General features: G+C 42.6%; 1 protein-coding gene across 3 annotated transcripts; it reads right to left on the reverse strand.

Annotated features, from left to right (window-relative positions):
• Positions 1-12,328: 12,328 nt before the first annotated feature.
• LOC136494276 (uncharacterized) lies at positions 12,329-18,450 on the reverse strand. Of its 3 annotated transcripts, XM_066490447.1 has the most exons (6): positions 18,058-18,450; positions 17,411-17,616; positions 17,209-17,259; positions 14,507-14,558; positions 13,907-14,103; positions 12,329-12,769 (listed from the first exon to the last, which is right to left on the reverse strand). In XM_066490447.1, exons 2-6 carry the CDS (start codon positions 17,549-17,551, stop codon positions 12,764-12,766), a joined length of 447 nt encoding a protein of 148 aa, XP_066346544.1. In that variant the 5' UTR covers positions 17,552-17,616; positions 18,058-18,450; the 3' UTR covers positions 12,329-12,763. The 3 variants fall into 3 exon arrangements, with proteins under 3 accessions (XP_066346544.1, XP_066346543.1, XP_066346542.1); XM_066490446.1 differs by lacking the exon at positions 12,329-12,769 and having other exon boundaries at positions 13,723-14,100; XM_066490445.1 differs by lacking the exon at positions 12,329-12,769 and having other exon boundaries at positions 13,723-14,103.
• Between the last annotated feature and the right edge of the window lie 1,977 nt (positions 18,451-20,427).

The raw sequence follows: 20,427 nt of genomic DNA on the forward strand, positions 1-20,427 counted from the left end.
ATAGAAGTATTCATATATATGTTGGTTTCCTTTCCAACATATTTGGCAACCACTTTTCCACTGCTATTGTTCTTCAAAACAAAGCATGATGTCAAACTTTGTCGAGGTGCATGGGTACTTTGGTTGATAGGCATACTTGTTCTTGGTGCCCCACATTGATTCCTTAGGCTTCTAGAAAACATGTTTCTATTGGAACACCTTCTTCTTGGGCTTAGTTTGATCAGGAACAGAATTGGTAGCCTTCCCATTTTTGTGGGGCGCGGTACTGCCGCCCTTCACCAGTGGCACTGCCGCTGCACGGTCACTACCGCTCGAGGACGCTGCACTGAGGCTGATCTATACCAATTCTACCCTTCCTCTCAAACTACACATACTCATAGTCATTCACTATCCTTCTTCTATTTGTTTTGGCTCCTTTTGTGTGTCTAAGTCCATGCTTGATTGAGGGATGCCTTCCTTGCTTATACTATGGCCCCTTTTGTTCCTCCTTTTTGCCATTGATTTGAGCCTTGTCAATTCATGCACCCTTTACCAATGATCTCTATAAGAAAAATGGACCCTAGGCCCATTTACTTTGGATTTTGGTATTTGATGATCAACACAACCAAATTGGACTAATGAATTTGCAAGTAATTGTTTTATAGTTCAATAGGGTGCAAGACATGACTTGGACGAAGGTGACATGATGATCCCACGATCAACACCATAAGCAAGACCCTAGAAGCGCAAGAGAAGACCCAAGATATCAAGCATAGTCCAAGCACAAAGATGGGAACCAAGCTAGACGCAAGATCAGGCAGATGTGACCGGACGCGACCCTTATAGGGACCGGAACTCGTTCGATCAGTTGCTCAGGCAACATCAGGCGTCAGCGGCTGTGATTGGACGCTGAGCAAAGCAGTGACTAGATGCACCGATGACACTGTTCTTTGTCACAGGCAATGTTTTTAGCGTGACCAGACGCAGCTGGCACTAGACGACCGGATGCACACAAAGTACATCGTCCGATCAAGTCCTAGAGAGGTTCTAGAGCGGACGCCAGCACGACCGAACATGTCCGATCAAGTGAGACCAGACTCGACCCAGAGTCTGATCAACGCGCATGCTCTAACGGTCAGGACGACTGGACGCATTCGGTCAGGACGATAGCAGCGTCTGGTCAGTAGCAGAAAGCTAGGTTTCGCCCCCAACAGCTACTTTCTCGGTGGGGCTTATAAATAGACCCCCAACCAGCCATTTGAGATGTGGAGAGTTGAGGAAACATACCAAGGGTGTTGATACACCATTTTAGTGATCTTCACTTGCATAGTGCTTAGTGATTCATTAGGTGATTAGTGTAGGTGCTTTGTGAAGTGCTTAGGTTGATTAGACCACCATTTATGCACTTGCTCTAGGTTTAGGCCTAGTGTTTAGTGAGGTTTGCATATCTCTTACCACTCGGTGCTTGTGCGCACCATTATTGTACATCAGAGGGGCTTGTAGTCTTGCGAGATCACACCAACAACGTTTGTGGTGTGGCCGCCACCGTGTACCAGAAGGAACAAGGCCCGTGGTGTTTTGGCCGGAAGCTTGATAGTGAAGACGTCGAGGAGCGGTCTGGGAGAGGCTTTGCCACGAGTGGCTTAATCGGAGACCCGCTTGAGTGTTAGGAAGGCCCAGAGCTATCCATGGAGTTACCCGACCAGGAGCTTAGCCCTTATAAGGGATTCCTTGCGAGGGGCCCCAACGAGGACTAGGGGTAAGCTTGCGCGCTACTCGATACCTCAATAAAAATACCAGAGTCATCGATGGGAGTTTGCGTATCTCTACCTTACTCTTTAGCTTCCACATTTATATTGTTTGGATAACTCCTTTTGTGGTAGAGATAGCAACACACCTAGCAAAACCATAGTTGCACATTTAGATAGTTTATCTTTTACATAGGTTTTGACTAGGTGAAATTAGAGGCCCTAGTTAGAGTTAGAATTTTAAGTTGCCTAATTCACCCCCCCACTCTTAGGTGTCATGGTCCCCTTTCAATTGGTATCAGAGCCGGTTGACTCAATTTGGACCTTTGGCTTCACCGTCAGTTGAGCCGACGCTATTTAGAGTGGTTGGGATGGATACCTCTAGGCCTTCGCACTTTGACAGGCACTAACTTCCCCTACTATAAAGCTAGAATGGCTTGTCACCTTGAGGCGGTAGATTTGGGTGTTTGGAGAGTCACTCGTGACGGGATGAAACCCATTAAGAATCCTGATAAACCCACAAAGAGTGAAGAAAAAGAAATTCATTTCAATGCTAGAGCTAAAAATTGCTTGTTTAAATATTTTAGCATGGATGTGTTTAACCAAGTGTTCACATTAAATATTGCACATTAAATTTGGTTAAAACTCCAAGAACCCCATGACGGCACAACTAATGTCCGTGAGCAAAAATATTGCCTAGCTAAACAAAATTATGATTCCTTTAAAATGAATAATGATGAGCTTGTTCGTGATATGTATTCTCGTTTGAATCTAATTATCAATGAGCTCCATTCAATAGGATTAACGAAGCTAGATGATGCAGACATCATGAGGAAGAACATCTCCGTGCTACCACAAAAGAAATATGCAAGCATCATCACCATTCTTCACAACATGGAGGACTTGAGCACCATGACCCCAGCCATAGTCATTGGCAAGATAGTGGCATTTGAAATGTCACGGAAGATGGGTCAAGAAGAAGCCTCGTCATCGAGCAAAGGCAAAGCTCTCGCATGTAGTGAGAAAAAGAAGATGAAGGGCAAGCAAGTTGAGACAAGCTCAAGCTCAAGCTCCTCAAGTGAAGAAGAAGAAGATGATGATGAAGAATCAAGTGATGATGATCAATCTTCCTCCTCCACCTCCGACCTTGATGAAGAATCAATCAAACTTATCAATAAGGTGGAGAGGATGATCCAAAGGCTCAATGTCAAGGGTGTGTCCTATCCAAATTCTAGATTTCATTTTCACCAATCAAAGAAATGAGCAAAGGAAGAAAGGATAATGTGGATGCGGTGAGTTGAGGCACTTTATGAAAGTTTGTCCAAACAAGCCCACACCCAAGATAAAGAAGAAGGCATGCAAGGACAAAGCCCTCACATCAATAAGGTCATAGGGATGATTCTTCAAGTGAAGAAGAAGACCATCACAAGAGACGAGGGTACAAGCACTCATCATCAAGCACTTCACGAGTGTGCCTTATGGCATGAGGTAACAAAAAGTCTATCCCTAGTGATAGTGACAATAATAGTGATAGTGATGATGAGCTACCTTCTTATGAGCAACTTGTGCAAGAAAATCTTAAATATGCTAAAAGTTGCACTAGTCAACAAAAGAAGTTAAAAATGTTGCAAGAAAAGCTAGATAGTTCACAAGAAGCATATAAACCTTGCTCGAATAATATGAGACATTTGCTAATCTCAATATTGAACTATCTACTAAAATTGAGCAACTTGAGGCTATTACAACAACAAATGCATGTACGATCAATGATGAGTAACTTGTAAAGAAAAATAAAAAATTAAAAGAAAAGTTAGCTAGCTTACAAGATGTCTATAAAAGTTTGCTTGCTAAAATGGAAATCATGTGCAAATATTGTGATAAGCTAACTAATAAAGTTGCTAATTTTGAAGCCATCGGTGCAACCCCCACCGAGGCTACCTAAAAATAAAGGTTTAATTTTTGACATGCCTAAAAAGGATGCATCTACTTCTTGTAATGATTTTTGTTTAGACTCATTCCTTGTGCAACCAAGTTTGTGTTGAGAAAGTTGTTATAGAAACATACACACAAGAGGTCGCAATGGAGAATGAGCAACTCAAGCAAGAAGTGGCTCGCCTCACCAAGGACTTGACTTAATTGAAAGGCAAGACTGGAGCAAGCCCAACTTCATCAAGATGACACCGTCAAGGGAGTGAAGAAGCTTGATGAAGGACAAATCATGGTTTGCTATGTATGCCACAAGGAAGGCCACAAGTCCTATGAGTGCAAGGTGAAGAATGGGGGAGGAGAAAAGAAGAAAGAGAAAAACAAAAAGCAAACAAGCAAGCTCACCAACACCTACACCTAACAAGGTGGACAAAAAGGACCTCCACACCTTATCTCTTGAAGAAGAAGAAAAATGACAAGGTGGTGGCCATCAAGGTGAACAAGCAAGCCAATAATGGGGCCAAACGCATTTAGGTGCCAAAAGAGATCATTTCCAATATGAAGAGCACCAAGAAGGTTTGGATCCCGAAAGGGAAGTGACAAGTCCGATGGACTTCGAGGAATTTTAAGACTTGGCAAAGTATGGGTGCATTTCATGGGGTACATCATTATGGACAAGGTAATTGCCAAGTGGGTTAGTGAATACTATGGACCCAAATTCCTCTTCCCATGTTAGGTAACTAGATTTAATTTCTTGCAATTTTCAATTAGTATCTAGTTCCTTTTTCATGCCTAGGTTTGTATTTGCATATTTAATCTTTTATCTTGCATACACTAGGTATATCTTATGGTACGCTTGCTCGATTTCACTCTTAACCCTTGGAGCAAACCTACATGGTTTAAATTATTTAGGAGCACAGGCACATAGCTTGTTTTACTAATTATTCATCTAATATGTGCCCAAATCCAAATTGTAGATTATTTCTACCAAATATCACTTTCGAAAATGATTCTCACATTCATGTGATGTCATCTTTCAAGTGGTATTTTTTATTCTAAAATCAATGTGCATGTCTCCTACAAGTATTCCATACTTGTGTGCACAAATTTAGGGGGAGGTTACTCTACAAGTTAGATGCTTTGAGACTAACACCTTTTCAAGCTTATCATGTGTGTAGTAGTCTCATTGCAAGGAAAACTGGAGTCCCTAGAGTCAAGTATCATACTTCAAATATCCACCACCTATTGAAAGTGGTATAAATCAAATTGGTTTCCACATATGGTATTTCTAAACCGATATCATCATGTTGACTTCACTTTGGTATTGATATGCTTTCTCCAAGCATTATATAGATTAAACTCCCTTGAGCATTAATTTGCCAATTATGCATAAACTACATTCTCCTATCATATGTATGCATATATTTAGGGGGAGCTTAGTCTATGTAATGTGAGAGTCAAATTTTATGACCTATTCCACTCCACATACAAAAGATCACAAAGTATGACCCTCCCTTGTGCTACTAATGTCTTCCTTTTCTGTGTTTAATTCCAAAGGGGGGGGGAATTTGTAGGATCCAAAAGCAAGCCCGATCATAATAATTTATAAGTGATAATGGTTCGAGAAAGAGAGGATAGTGGATTATGGAGTTAGGGGAGGCTTAAATCCATAATGCCACATGAGGACATTTGCAAGGGCAAGATAAGTTTCCAAAGATGTTACATGTGGTATCTTTTAGCATCATATAACCTTGCCCTTTGCATTGCATCTTAGCAAGTAAATAGTTTTTAAATTTTAAAAAATTTATTATTTGCTTCTTTTGGTCGTGTTGTCATCAATCACAAAAATGGGGAGATTATAAGAAAAATAGGACCCTAGGCCCATTTACTTTGGATTTTGATGTTTGATGACCAACACAACCAAATTGAACTAATGAATTTGCAAGTAATTGTTTTGTAGTTAAATAGGGTGCAAGACGTGACTTGCACGAAAGCGATATGATGATCCCACGATCAATATCATAAGCAAGACCCTAGAAGCACAAGAGAAGACCCAAGATATCAAGCATAGTCCAAGCACGAAGATGGTAACCAAGCCGGATGCTAGATCATGAAGAAACTGAGCTCTGATAGAGGTGACCGGACGCGGCCCTTATAGGGACCGGACGCGTCCAATCAGTTGCTCAGCAACAATAGGCATTAATAGCTATGATCGGACGCTGAGCGAAGGAGTGACCGGATGCACCGATGATACTATTCTTCAGTCACGACTAATGTTTTTTATAACCTTGATTAGTGGAATAGGCATTCAAATCAAGATTATAACATTTTTCATAACCTTGACTAGTGGAGGGAGTAGAGGTTTCCTTTGCCTTAGGGGGATGTGAGTTGCTATCCCAAAGAATGCCATATTGTAGCTCAAGTTCTTTGTGCATTTCATCCAAGTCACAATACTTTTTCTTGAGAGCTTTATTTGTTTTCTTTGTAATAGCATGGTCCTCTTGCTCTTTGGCCAAAGCCTTGCGCAAGGATTGCATCTCACTTCTCTCTAGTGCAAGAACTTCTTTGCTAGCAATGTAGAGATCCTCTTGTTGGATAAGAGTCTCTTCTCTAGATTCTAGTTTGGCTTGGACACTCTCTAAATCCTACATTAGCTTAGTGATGAATAATTTGGTCTTTCCATCCAAATTTTTAGTTATTTGATCAATTTCTTCATCACTAGAGCCATCGCTAATATCACTACTTAGAGATATCACTAGGAGGTGGAGGAGATTTGGCCTTCAATTTGGATTTTACCTTCTCACCATTTGCCATAAGACAAATATGAGGGGACTAGTAGTCATCGTCGGACATGTTGTTGAAGAGCCTTGGTGTAGGGGATGACTTGTGAATGGCAACGGTTGCAACCTTCTAATCTTCTTCACTTGTGCTCTCTGTAGTTCAGTCCCATTCAATGCCCAATGTGAGCCTCTCCCATGTACTTCTTGCTCTTTCTATGGTCGGCCTTGTCCTCTTTCTTGTTCTTCTTGTATTTGTTGTCCTTGGTCTCATTGGACACTTGGCAATAAAGTGATCGGTGCTACCATAATTGTAGCATATCCTCTTTTTCTTGTTTAGAAACTTTCTCTTCGCTACCTTGTAGCCTTGCTTCTTTAGCCCCTTGTGAAACCTCTTCATAAAGAGAGCAACATCATCAACCTTCTCATATTGATCATCATCATTTTTACTTTCACTTGAGGATGATGTGGTTTTACTCTTTCTTGGACTTGCTTGATTGCTTTGGGCTTGCTAGTTAAAGCTTGCTTGTTGATCTTGGACTTACTTATAGAGCCTTGCTTGCTTGATTTGTTAGCCTTGAGAGCTACATCCTTGATCTTGATGCCTTCTAGCTTTGCTTGCAGTTCTCCAAGCTTCTTCCTCTCATTTGCTTCTTCTCTTTGCATGTCAAAGGTCAAGATTCTCCCAAGTACATCATTTGGTGTGAAGTATTCAAATTTCTTCTTGTCTCTAATTAGAGTCACTACGGTCTTATTTCTAGGTGAATAAGCCTCTAACATAATCTTAACAACTTTGTGATCATCTAGCTCAACACAAACATAACATCTAATCTTGCCCACCATTGTCATCAACCTATCAAACATCTCTTGTGGCCCCACTCTATCTAAGATTACAAATCGGTTGAGCTTTGACATCAACAAATCAATTCTTGCCTTTCTCACTTTGTCAACCCCTTCATGTGCTAGGTGCAAAGTGTCCCATATTTGCTTGGCAACATTAACCCCAATCACTCTATTGTACTCATCATCATCTAAAGCACTAAGCAACACACTTGTGGCTTGACCATTGAGGTGAAGTTTCTCATCTCTTCTAGTGTTGGGTTCTTAGGATCAACCGGTGACTCAAATCCATTGCAAACAATCTCTCAAATGCTTAAGTGAAGACCTATAAGATAGGCTCTCATCAAGTGCTTCCACTTAGCAAAGTTAGTCCCATCGAAATGAGGTGGCTTGCCCGCGGGCACATTGATGAAAGACCTCCGATCATGGTTAGTCATAGCTATAGAAGAATAGTTAAAGGATACGGCGGCATATTTGTTGTTGTTGGCTTTGCCCTTTCCTTTCTTCTCCTTCTTGCCCCCCTTCGACACTTGGTAGGACAAATCATCATCTCCATCTTTGGAACTACTTGATATGTCACTTGATGATGTATTTGTTGCCTTTTCTTCTTCCATCTTCTTTCTAGCTTCTATCCTTTTTCTTCTTGTTTCTCTTTTGAGCTTTCTTTCTTCTTTTCTTTGCTTCTTGTCTTCTAACCACTGCTGTTGCTTCTTCTTCTCTCTTGCTTCTCTTTTGAGCTTTCTTGCTTCCTTCCTTTTTCTTCTCTTATCATCATTGAGAGCTCTTTTGGCATCGATAGCCTCAAGATGTGGTAGCGTGGTGTTGCTTGCTGTCGACACGCTCAACTCGCTGCTATCGGTGTCGTTGAAAGGTCTTAATGGCTAGAAGGAGGTGAATAGCCTATTAAAAATTTCTACAACAACACTTAACAAACCAGTTAGACAATTATGAGGCGAAGCAAGTATTGCGCTAGCCTACTATAATAACAAGCCACCTACTATAATTCTAGTTTATATAGTTTCTATCCACACAAAAGCTATGACACTACACTAAGTTAATGTGCTCTCAAAGGCTAACTAAAGAGCCATACTAACCAAACTAACAAGCTCTCACAACTAGCTACACTAAAGAGCTTGACAACTAGTTTGCGGTAAAGTAAAGAGAGTGAGCAATTTGTTTATACTGCCCATGTCGAGGAAGGAACCAATCAATCACAAGAATGAATATTAATGAAGACCAATCACCTCGGAATCAAATAATGAACACAATGATTTTTTTTCGAGGTTCACTTGCTTGCCGGCAAGCTAGTCCTCGTTGTGGTGATTCACTCACTTGGAGGTTCATGCACTAATTGGCATCACATGCCAAACCCTCAATAGGGTGCCGCACAACCAACACAAGATGAGGATCATACAAGCCACAAGCAATTCACTAGAGTACCTTTTGGCTCTCTGTCGGGGAAAGGTCAAGAACCCCTCACTAATCACCACGATCATAACTGGAGACAATCACCAACCTCCGCTCGATGACCCTCGCTACTCCAAGCTGTCTAGGTGGCGGCAACCACCAAGAGTAACAAGTGAATCCCACAGCGAAACACGAACACCAAGTGCCTCTAGATGCAAACACTCAAGCAATGCACTTGGATTCTCTCCCAATCTCACAAAGATGATGAATCAATGATGGAGATGAGTAGGGAGGGCTTTAGGTTAAGCTCACAAGGTTGCTATGTCAATGCAATTGACCAAGAGAAGTGAGCTTGAGCTAGCCATGGGGCTTAAATAGAAGCCCCCATGAAATAGAGTCGTTGTACCCTCACTACTTCACTAGGCACAACACGGGGTGATCGGACGCTCTGGTCATATTGACCGGACGCAGGACCCCAGCGTCCGGTCGTGCGATGCATGCCACGTGTCATCGGCTTCAAATGTTGTTTGCCCAATCTCAATGGTCAAGTGATGACCGGACGCGCTGCTGCGAAGTGATCGGACGCTGGACCTCAGCGTCCGATCGTTTCTAGTAAGCATTCAGAAATGATTTTTCACGACCGGACGCGTCCAGTCATGTTCGACCGGACACACCTAGCGTCCGGTCACACTGTGACTCCCCTGTGCGCTGCCACATCAGCAGGACCGGACGCACCCTGTCAGCATCTGGTTACTGAGTGACCCAGTGTCTGGTCAGAGACCGATGCTGCGCGCCCTCTGCTGCCACTGACCAGATGCGCCGGTCCAACCGAGACTAGTGTCTGATTACTTACGGTTACAGCGTCCGGTTACTTACAGCCAGCGTCCGGTCAGTCACCTTCAACATTGTATGTTGCCATGTCGGCAGGATCGGACACAGCCTTCCAGCGTCCGGTCAGTTTGTGGCCCAGCGTCCGGTCACTGTGTGACCAGTGACTAACTCATTTTCACCTCTATCTTCTTCACCCTTGCTCAAATGTGCCAACCACCAAGTGTATCACCTTATGCACATGTGTTAGCATATTTTCATAAATATTTTCAAGGGTGTTAGCACTCCACTAGATCCTAAATGCATATGCAATGAGTTAGAGCATCTAGTGACACTTTGATAACCGCATTTTGATACGAGTTTCACCCCTCTTAATAGTACAACTATCAAACCTAAATGTGATCACACTCTCTAAGTGTCTTGATCACCAAAACAAAATAGCTTCTACCATTTATACCTTTGCCTTGAGCCTTTTATTTTTCTCTTTCTTCTTTTTAAGTCTAAGCACTTGATCATCACCATGGCATCACCATCATCATGTCATGATCTTCATTTGCTTCACCACTTGGAATGTGCTACCTATCTCATGATCACTTGATAAACTAGGTTAGCACTTAGGGTTTCATTAATTCACCAAAACCAAACTAGAGCTTTCAGTCGTGCAGATCAACCCACTCCGGATCGACATCCACCGGCTTCACGCCACTAGTTCCTCCTTTGGGCTCCATACTTCACATGGTGAAGCGCACATGAGGTAACCTATTTTGATACCACTTGTAGAATCTCTGGTTAGCCTAGAGGGGGTGAATAGGCCTGTTAAAACAAACACTCAAACTTTTATCAAATTCAACCTACGGCACTGCCGCTCTATGCCCACGGCACTGCCGAGCCAGAACAGCGGCACTGCCGCACCTACAGACAACTTCGTGTCACAATTCAAAAACTATGAATGGAAACTTGAATCGAATAAATTATTGAGCTTCCTGTAGGTATATGTAACACAGATCAACAACAAGAAGTGATAGGAACACCACACAAAAGTAGATCGACCATAAACCCTAGAAATCACCTCAACAACAATATGAAATGCAAATAATGTAAATCAAGCACAAGATGATACAATGATTTATCCCATGGTTCAGCTCGCCACCAAGGCTTGCTTAAGTCCACGTTGTTGAGGTTAGCCACTAAGGCTTAGGGCTTTGCAATCCTTCCTTGTTCTCAAGTCAAGAGACTCAACTCTTGAGATGAGGGGTGAGTTTACTAGCTTCAAGAGATGGTTACAAACCTCCCGGGGCTGCCACACAAGTTGGCAAGCTCCACGGGCGACGCTCTAGCCGGCTAAGAGAAAAGCTCCAAGAGTAATAAACACAACCACCAGCCAAAACATGAACCAAGTGCTCTTTTGAGTTGGGGAATCAAAGGATCTGCTCTCTAATCAAGTTTGTGACATTTTTCTCTTAAGGATTGATAGAGAAATCAATGGAGAAGCTTGGGAGCTCAAGGTCACCAATAGAGGAGAGAGAGAAGAGAACTTTGCTATGTTCTGGTCGAACTAAATGGTTGGAAGAAGAGAGAGAGACGTTGGGGGAAGGGGAAAGGTATAAATACCCCCAGCCCCCAACGGTCACTTAAGTCGTGGCAGTGCCGTGGCTCAAGTGCGATAGTGCCGCTCTATGGCAGTGCCTTTCTTCATGTACGGCACTGCCGCACCAGGCAAGACAGCAAGGGCAAGAGTGAAGTGCTGGCTATCTTGACTGTGAAACTGAGGGTATATGTGTAGGATTGAGCACTTGGTAGCACATGTTGGCTTAAGCATTGTGTCCCCCTTTATAGTACAGCTTTTCTTGTACTCAAATTTAAAATAAAAAAGAATTTAAACCTCCTTTGAGATTGAAGTCATCAACATTTGTAATTGCGGGCTCCTCCGTTTCGTGTAACATCCTCGAATATAGATTCTCTGCTTGTCATCTCGATAAATCTCATTAGTTCTCTAATTGCGTGGTCATTATCGCCAAAACCCGCAATTAGGGCTTGATTGCACTTTCACTAATCATCCTCACCTCTTCATCATGAGCTAGTTGACTAAGAGTCTCCTGAACCATATCTTCATCACTTCCCCCAAGCTTCTCAGAACCAGAAGGAGTAGCAACCTTCTTCTTCTTGCTAGTCTTCTTAGCAAGCTGCCCACCAGCTCTTTTCTTCTTTGTTACATTCTCTATACCCGGCTTCACGCTACGAGTAGGCAGAGGTCTCTCACCATATCCGATCTGAGCAATATCAAAAACCATGTTCAAATGCTTGTAATCCTTTCCCAAAATCTTGTCCATCAAATCTTTTTCTTTCTCCAGAAACTTCCCAAGAATTTCAACTGCTTTAACTTCAACAGCAGAGACAAAATCTTCGTCTTTGGAGTACTTCTTTGGATGGAAAGCTTCATTATCTAGAAACAAATAATTCTTTCCTTTCACAACCTTCTCATGAAAACGAACACAACTCCAGCCCTTTTTTAGAGGCCAAATTCAAACAGCAATATATTCTTCACAAAAATCACGAGCACTTTGCATACTGGCAGCCAACTTATAAACCTTTTCACAAGTTCTAGACTTCTTTGAACTTGAAAAATCAGGTTTGCAATAAAAAATATTCATGCTCATCTTCGCGGCTAATGGATATCGTTTTATAACTTTCCTTGTATCATCTCTTTCTTCAACAAGAGGAACTAAATGGTAAAACCAGTATCGATACCAATTTTCAACCCACTTATTCTTGAAAGCCAGTGAAATCTGCTTGGCACCTCGAGTAGGCTTAAAACTACAGCAACGAAAGTATTTGATAATAGATTTGCCATCCACCGTCTTGTTTCTAAACTGAGTATACATCTCATGAAGATTACAAAAAGCTCAAATTTGCTTTTTGAGATTTCACTGCCCAAACAAAGAGTGCAATCTTTGCTATCCCATTCGGAGTCAAATGATGCATCTCAATATTGTACGCCTTCAAAATTTCTTCAATAAAACCTTGACAGGGCATGCGAAGACCAGCAGTAAATTGATCCCGGAAAACAACACATTCATGAGACTCTGGCTTAGGAATTGTCTCACCCCCGGCAAACGAATAGAAGCCTTTTCTAACATTCTGTTAGTAACCATCCACGGTAATTCAGCCTCATCCATCAAAGTTTTTCCAAAAATTAAGGACTTCGTATCATCTCCAATTAATTCTGACTCAGATGCGGAGACATCTGACAAATCCTCTTCAGATCTGGAATGATCAGATTCGACTGGTGAATTTGTATAAACATTCTTCTCTAGATCAGACATCTAAAAAACAAGAAAAAAAACTCAGCAAGATAAAAATAATAATAGCAAAAAAAGAAGAAAAACAGGAAGAAATAAAGTAAAAAACTAACCTTAGTCAATCAAACTTTCACCCCTGGAAAGAAACAGTCTATGAAAGAGAATTTGGCTTCGCTAAAACTTTTGACTTCGCTTAAAAAAATTCAAAAGGACCTCCCTGTCTTCGACAAAGCTACAAAAACAGGAGGGGAGGACGCAGTATATAGGCGGCTTCGGGTCAAACGCAACGGTTTGAAATCTGCCGGTCAAATTCAACCGTTGCAATTCAAAAATCAACTTTTCATAAGTCTAACGGATATAAACTGCCAACTCCAAAGTTCGGGACGGCGTTTTCTGTCTTCGTTCTAAAATTCAAACTTCGCGAAATTCAGACCTTTGGAGTAGGCCTTCGTCCGCAAGGGGCTGGTGTTGGGAATTTAACTTCGTCAGAAAACGTAGCCCCAAACTTTAGAGCTAAAACCTTAAAATTCCGTAACAATATCTGTTTGCTGGGAAAAAGGGAGCGAAGGCAACATTTTGACTTCGTATGAAAAGATTCGGCTTCGCTTAGAAGATGGAAAAATCAAGACGTAGAAGAAGTCGATACCAAGAGCGAAGATAGAAGTTTGGCTTCGCTAATAAGAATTCGACTTCACTGATTAACAAAGACAAAGAAAGACGGAGCAGAAATCAACTAGGTCAGAAGACAAGGTTTCCCGGAAGAATGATGGCTAAATAAAAGAAGTGGTGCAAAATGACCGCTTCGCCCTTGAAGTACAAAAGGATGTAAATATTAGAGTTAGGGGTAAAATAGTCATTTTATGTAAAATACGAAGACTGGGGCCCTATAAATGGGCCCTATAAATACCCCCACTGACATGTATAATATGATCATAAAATAAATACAACTTTGTCTTATGTTCAAACTTTTGATGCTTGGGCCCTGTTTGCTTGAACTTATGAGCTATACCGTTTCAGCAAAATAACAGTATTTTTCTCTCACAACAAATCAGCATCAACCATTTTCCCAGCCAGCCAAACAGTGCATTGAGTAATTTCTTACCCAACAGATTTCCTTGTCCTGTTGATACGCTAAATGCTGTGGACGCTCTGCGTTGACTGGCCGGAATTTGAGGACCTTCTGAACGCTTGCAAGATGATTCACCTCCTTTGATGGAGCTTCCTTACTGCTGTTGGTTGGTTTATCTGTATTTTCTTCAGAAGGTGGCGTCTCATTACTAAGAGGTTCTGGTTGAGCTTCTGACAAGAGAAGAGGAGAAACAGTGAATGGATCTACTCATATTTAAAAAGAACGGTATCAGGTCAAACAATGGAGGTTTCCAGACTCCGCGCAGACGAGGTTCCCCAAAAACGAATGAGTTGACATTGATTATAGCATGACTGACAAAGTCAGTACATAGACAAGGAAATTATATTCACTGGTTAGATCCTACTCTTGTGAATGGATTCAATAATAGAATGGGTGTTCTATAGTGCAAATGATGCCATGTCATATGAAATGAACGTCTGAAAGTTTCAGGAAACAGCAGCACCATACTCACACAGCAACAAAACCACTTCAGGAAATTTAACAAGCCATGAAGAAATATCTGCAAAACATAAGATGTGGGGAGGGAGGGAGGGGATTTTCAATGTTGCTTACCACTTTCAGAGAATACATAACATGTGCCAACAGTTTCCTTGTATTCTCCAATCTGTCATTGGGCAAGGCATTAACGCTAGCACTAGCAAACTTTGTAAGCAGGTTAGAGCTTGAAAAATCAAAGGTACAAATTGGGAAGTTTCAAGTTTTTTCTCTTTTCACAAAGAAGAAAATTGTTAGCCTAAGTGAATGGATACAAATGCAGTGCAACGAAATAGGCAAATAGCTAATCTTTTACTGTACGAATCCTGCACCATACATCCTAGCCTCTTATTGGGCCACGTCGCCTGTATTTTCTTAACCGTCCAATTCCCGTGCCAGTGTTGATCGAGCCGTTGATCCCGGCCATCCAGCTTGGCCGCACCGAGCCTTCGCGAACCTGCGCCCCTCCCGTCGCTGGCGACCCCTGCGCTAGCTCGCCGCCGCCTCCTCGTGTCCTCTCGCCGCCGCGAGCGCCAACATCGGCCCAGCGGGAAAAGAGGAGGTGTCGACGCTGCACGTGACGTGAGCTACCTTCTCCGAGCGGCGTCGCTCCCTCCACTTGCAGCCGCCACTCTCGCCCACCGCGGGTCTCCGGACGCCGAGCTTGGCACTAGCATGGTTGCCGAGCAATGTCCCTGCTCGGTCCCTGTCTTCGTGGGGCCCGCCACCGCCCGCTCTCCATCTTCCTCCAGCGTCCTCTCGTGGGCGTCGCACCGCGGTCGTCCCTTCTCCCGCCCGAGTTCAACGACGCCCAGGTCGTTCTGCTCTGCCACACGCCATCGGAGGTCCGAGGAGGGCGGCGGTGCGGGGTGGTTCGTAGGCTCACGAGGGAGGACTACGACGCTGTGCGCCTGTGCCGCAGCTTGTCCGCTGCTCCCCGCGTCGCTACGCCGTGGCCTGTCCGCCGCCCCGCGGACCCGCACGGCCATTAGCACATGGTAGCGCGCATCTGCACAGCCCTCGCTCCGGTGTGCCGCAGCCTGTCCGCAACTCCCCTTCGCCGCCTCCCTCCTCGCTACAACGGAGACGGCTTGGGCTCTGCCGGTCTGCCCCAAATTCGACCAAGCGCCGCCACGCTTCGGCGCCGGTAGCTCCGGTGCCCTTCGGGTCCCGGGCCCGGCCAGGCGCGTGTGCAGCTCCTGCGCCGCCTTCCTGCACACCGCCCGTCGCCCGGCCGAGAGCTGGTCGATCGCGTCTGTGCTGCGACCGCCACGTGCTCTGCTCTGCTGCTAGCTTGATGAAGTCACCATGACACTATGGCTATGTCATATACTCCCTTTTCCCCTTGGAAATAAAACCCGAAATACTTCATAAATACACCCCTTCCCCAGCATGGCCATGTATCGGCATCGCCTCGGCGAAGCCAAGCACAGCACGAGAGCGTGTCCGTGCCCATTGCAGCTATGCCTTCTCTTGGTGTTCATCAGGCTGCCGCTGCTCTTCGGAAGATTCAGATCATAAACATTTTTTTTCTTTGTTCAGTTTTGATCACTCAAGGTCAACATGTGATTAGAAATGCCTCCCATAGTATATCACGTTAGGACAAGCTTGGTAGTTGATGCTTTCCATAAAGGTTTGAAGCACTGCTCCTAAAAATGCAAGGTCAGATGCAGAAAATCCATTCTTTCAAAAAAAAATGCAGAAAATCCATGCTATTTTTTTGACGGAATTGTTGCTAGCTTTATTAATCTTTTATACGCTTTATTAATCACAAGGGTCCCTGTCGTTTTTGTGACAGTGTAGCAACCCCCTATATGAAGTTGTGGGATACCTTATTTACTTTTCTAATCTACTGTCACATACACATTATGCAAGGCTCTATGCTATTTTTGACTCATGGTTTGACAATTGGCACCAAGTTCCTAGGTATATACTAATTTTCATCAAGAGTTTTATATAGATATAAGTACTCAAATATAGATACGAAGTTGTAGGCTCTCAATTCAGCTGAACACTGTAAATCTATTTAGTTTGTGTTGGCACATATTGGGAGCAAAATTTAGCTCCAACTCTGATAATCGTTACCTCAGCCGTGCCATATATTTATTCTTCACTGTAAGTCGTGAGAAGAAATCTTCTTAAATTTCACCAAATACTAAATTTCAGATGAGCTACATTTTAATTACTACAAATACAATAAATCATACTAAAGCTCATGGATTCACGTCTTCATCAATCCTGTATTGCTCCTTCATTTTGTAAAGAACTCGAGAAGATATCTAACACGCTAGAGCTTCCTATCGAGCTTCAATATTCTATTGTTTAACCATAGGCCAATAAAATGACATGGTTATCGAAGATAGCGCGGCAAATGCCGCGCCCAGGTTTTCTAGTCAGTACTTAATGCATGTTGGGAACTAAACGAACTAAAGCACTTATGGGTGCCACATAAATCTTCATTCCATCTTGTCCCGTTAAAGTTTTCAAAGGCGCAAGGTACAGTTAAGAATTTTTTACGAACCTCGATAGTCACCAACAATTGAACTCAAACAAGTAATTCATTTGATCTTGAAGAGTGGCAAAAAAAAAAGCAGACTGGTGATATGTAAAAAAGACTTGATCTAAAGTTTGGAGCTTAGAGAATTAGATTTTGTGTTCATGAAAATGAAAAAAAAAAGAAACAGCCTTTGCAGCTAGTGAAAAAGCAATGCTACGACCCACAGGCCACAACCCAAAGACACGGTACAGAGTACAGAAAACATTATCAGAACATGACTTACCATCTTCAGACCATTGCCTACTATCAAGGTAGGCGTTAGTGTATCCAAACCCTGAAAAACATGATTCTCACAACTTAATAACCTAACATAAAGGCGATGAACAAAAAATCTGGAGATAGCTGCAAGTCTATTCAATGATCGAATGGCATAAGACATAACAAGTTAATCGCAGAGATGTAGATCCAGAGAAGAACCAACTTACAGAGAGTACAAACGGTGCACCTGGTGATATGTCTGAGTAAAGACAATCGTCCAACTCCAGCAATACATACTCTTCCTCTTCCACTTCCACTTCCTCTTCCTCCTGACCAAGTTTCTTGTCTTTCTCAAGTGTTTCTGACATCTCCAATTGCAAGACCAAGAAGACTCTTCAGTCCTATTCAGCACACAGGAGACCAGAACGGCAACCTATGTTATTATATGCAACAACACGTCAGCACAGTGCAGAAAATACTTGTAGCCAGTCATGCGTTCTAATATTAGTATCAGCAACTCAGTAGTGACATTCAATATTCAGTTGTTCACGGATCAATGTGCAAACAAAATATCATATTATCATTTACGTTCCAGTGGCAGATATAGAAATAGAGGGTACTGTTTCCTAATTTAGACAAATAAAAACTATGGCTAATTTTAACTTGCAATTAAACTGAATCAGACCAAACATAGATTGCAATCAAACAATGTATGCAGCTGCCACCTAGCAAGGAACTTGGTAGCCGGCAGCGAACCATACCATAGAAACCTCACAATCTTGATTGCATGATATAAATCTGAATTAGTCGCAAAAAAAATATATAAATCTGAATTAGTCATTTAATGAAGGGGAAAAGCAATGTGAATGCATACCTAGCAAGGGCCTCGGCATTCGGCAAGGCGGCAGCACACCGGGGTCACGACTATCGTACGGCAAGCGGAAGCACGGCAACGTAAGGAGCGGCGGTAGACCCCGATAGGGTGATGATCAGCGGCTACCAGTAGGTCTCTCCTAGCTGCGGGCTGCGGCAGCGACCGGCGGGAGGGACCAGCCGACGGGCGGCGGTAGACGTGTGAGGGTGATGATCAGCGGCGGCCGGTGGGTCTCTCTTAGCTGCGGCAGCGACCGGCGGGAAGGACCAGACTACGGAGGGCCGCGGTTGGGCGGCAAGGCGGCGGGGAGAACCGGAGGAGGGATCGAGGAGGCTGAGCGCCTGCGCCCGTGTGGGCTTCGGCCGGCTGCGGCAAGGCGCTCGTGGGCCGAGATTGGCGAGCGCGGTGTGGGTCTGCGAGCGGTAGCCCGTAGCCGGCAAGAAGAGACGGAGAAATTTTTTGAATCCACCCCACTTTTTGCCTCACTAATTGACCACTAAACTATCGATAAAAAAAAAAATTGACCATTAAACTATCGATATAGTTTGATTTATTACATCTCTCGTGGCTGGCATGGTGTCACGTACGCCAAAGACACTCTAAACCACTTAGGGAGATAAATAAGATGATTTCAAAAGTTGGAGGAATCTAGAAATCTGTTTTTTTTTTATTGAGGAGACAAATCAGACTTTCTGGATACTTGGAACATGGCCCCGTTCGCTGGTCTGAAACTTAGCTGAAACTGGCTGAAAAACACGGTTCCGGCTAAATTGTTGTGAGAGAAAAACACTGTTCCGACTGAAAAAAGAAGCCAAACAAACCGAATATGGGATAAGCCGAACAGGGCCAATGATTCAAAGCGTACCGAAGATTTGGATGATACCAAAGATTTGGTTTTTCTACGGTGATAACTTCCAAGTTTCGAAAGTTAAATGAAGAGATCTATGTTTTCCCAAAATAATAGATTCATAGATTAAGGGCTTGTTCGGATCCATTAGCACTAAAAATAGCCTCTACAATTAGTACTAATGGATCCAAACATACATGCTAATAAACCTACTAATTATTAGCTGGAGGGTGTTAACTATTTGTTCCATTAGCACAGGTTAGGAGTTGCTAATAGGTGCTAATAGTTCATATACACATTCAACACACTATCCAACCACCTATTAGCAGATGGATCTAAACAACCCCTGTTAAAAATTAGCTAGCTAAAAATTAGCAACTATTAGCTATTAGCTAGCTAATTTAGGTCCAAACATGCCTAAGAAAGAAATACCTATATATGAAAATAAGAGGTTATGTTCCTAAATTTTGTTCAAAATGTCGACTCATTAGGCATGGGCCAATTATAGTTATTTGTTCCAATCCAAATCATAAACAAAGAAATGGGTAATCTTTTGGGAAAAAAAACTTTGATGGTTGCAGACCTAGGACTTGAATCCACGGTAACTGTTGCGGACCTAGGACTTGAATCGAGGATGTGGCTAGCAAAAATGTCTCGCGTTTGATATGGTATATATAATCCAATACATAATCTGAATCCAATCGAGCCCAAGCAGAGAGGATCAGCCAAGCGAAGAGAGGATCTAGAGACAAGTACTTAACGATGTTGAATTTTTTTTTAGTTTAGACCTTTTAAAATCTAACTAGTAATAATAATTCAATCCAAAATATAGGGTAAGCATAAGCCTAGATGGCCTAAGGCTGAGTCCACCCTACACGGTAATGTCCAAATTGCAAAGTTTGATAGTTAGAGGAGTCTAAAATTATAGTTTTGTAAATGAGGGACTAAGGGTACTGTCTTTGTGGGGGGGGGGGGGGGCGCGGGGGCGCTAGGATTAGAACAAATCAGGACAAAGAAGTCAAAGATGAATTCAGCATCTTTTCTCTAGTCTAGCATCCTTTTTCTAGTTTTTCTTGCTCCACAACCGAGTGTTTTTTGTTTTGAAATATATGTCGTTCTAGTTATATCCTAAGTAAGCCATTTAACATTTGACCAAGTCTTCTTATAAGAAATACATTTAATATCCACAATACTAAACAAAGCACAATTGGTACATTTTATGATGGATTCAATGAAACTAAATACTGAATAAAGCTATATTGATACATTTTATGATGGATTCAATGAAACTAAATACTGAATAAAGCACTATTGATACATTTTATGATGGATTCAATGAAACTAATTGGATATTATTGATGTTGGCATATATTTTGTATAGATCTTGTGGTGCTAAAAATTAATTTATAACAAAGCTAAAACACCTTTATATATTAGAGGGTATTGATATATATTATGATCTAATGACCCTCGGGAAAAAGCTAAAGGTCCTGTTTGGTACAGCTTATAAGCTGCTTATGGTC

The sequence above is a fragment of the Miscanthus floridulus genome, chromosome 11, assembly GCF_019320115.1.
Source record: "Miscanthus floridulus cultivar M001 chromosome 11, ASM1932011v1, whole genome shotgun sequence".
Lineage (NCBI taxonomy): Eukaryota > Viridiplantae > Streptophyta > Magnoliopsida > Poales > Poaceae > Miscanthus > Miscanthus floridulus.

Coding starts and splice junctions, on each gene's coding strand:
- LOC136494276 (XM_066490445.1), bottom strand. CDS start 17,551: ATGTCAGAAACACTTGAGAAAGACAAGAAACTTGGTCAGGAGGAAGAG. Junction 17,260..17,410: donor GTGCACCGTTTGTACTCTCT/GTAAGTTGGTTC, acceptor CATGTTTTTCAG/GGTTTGGATACACTAACGCC. Junction 14,104..14,506: donor TTATGTATTCTCTGAAAGTG/GTAAGCAACATT, acceptor TTCTCTTGTCAG/AAGCTCAACCAGAACCTCTT.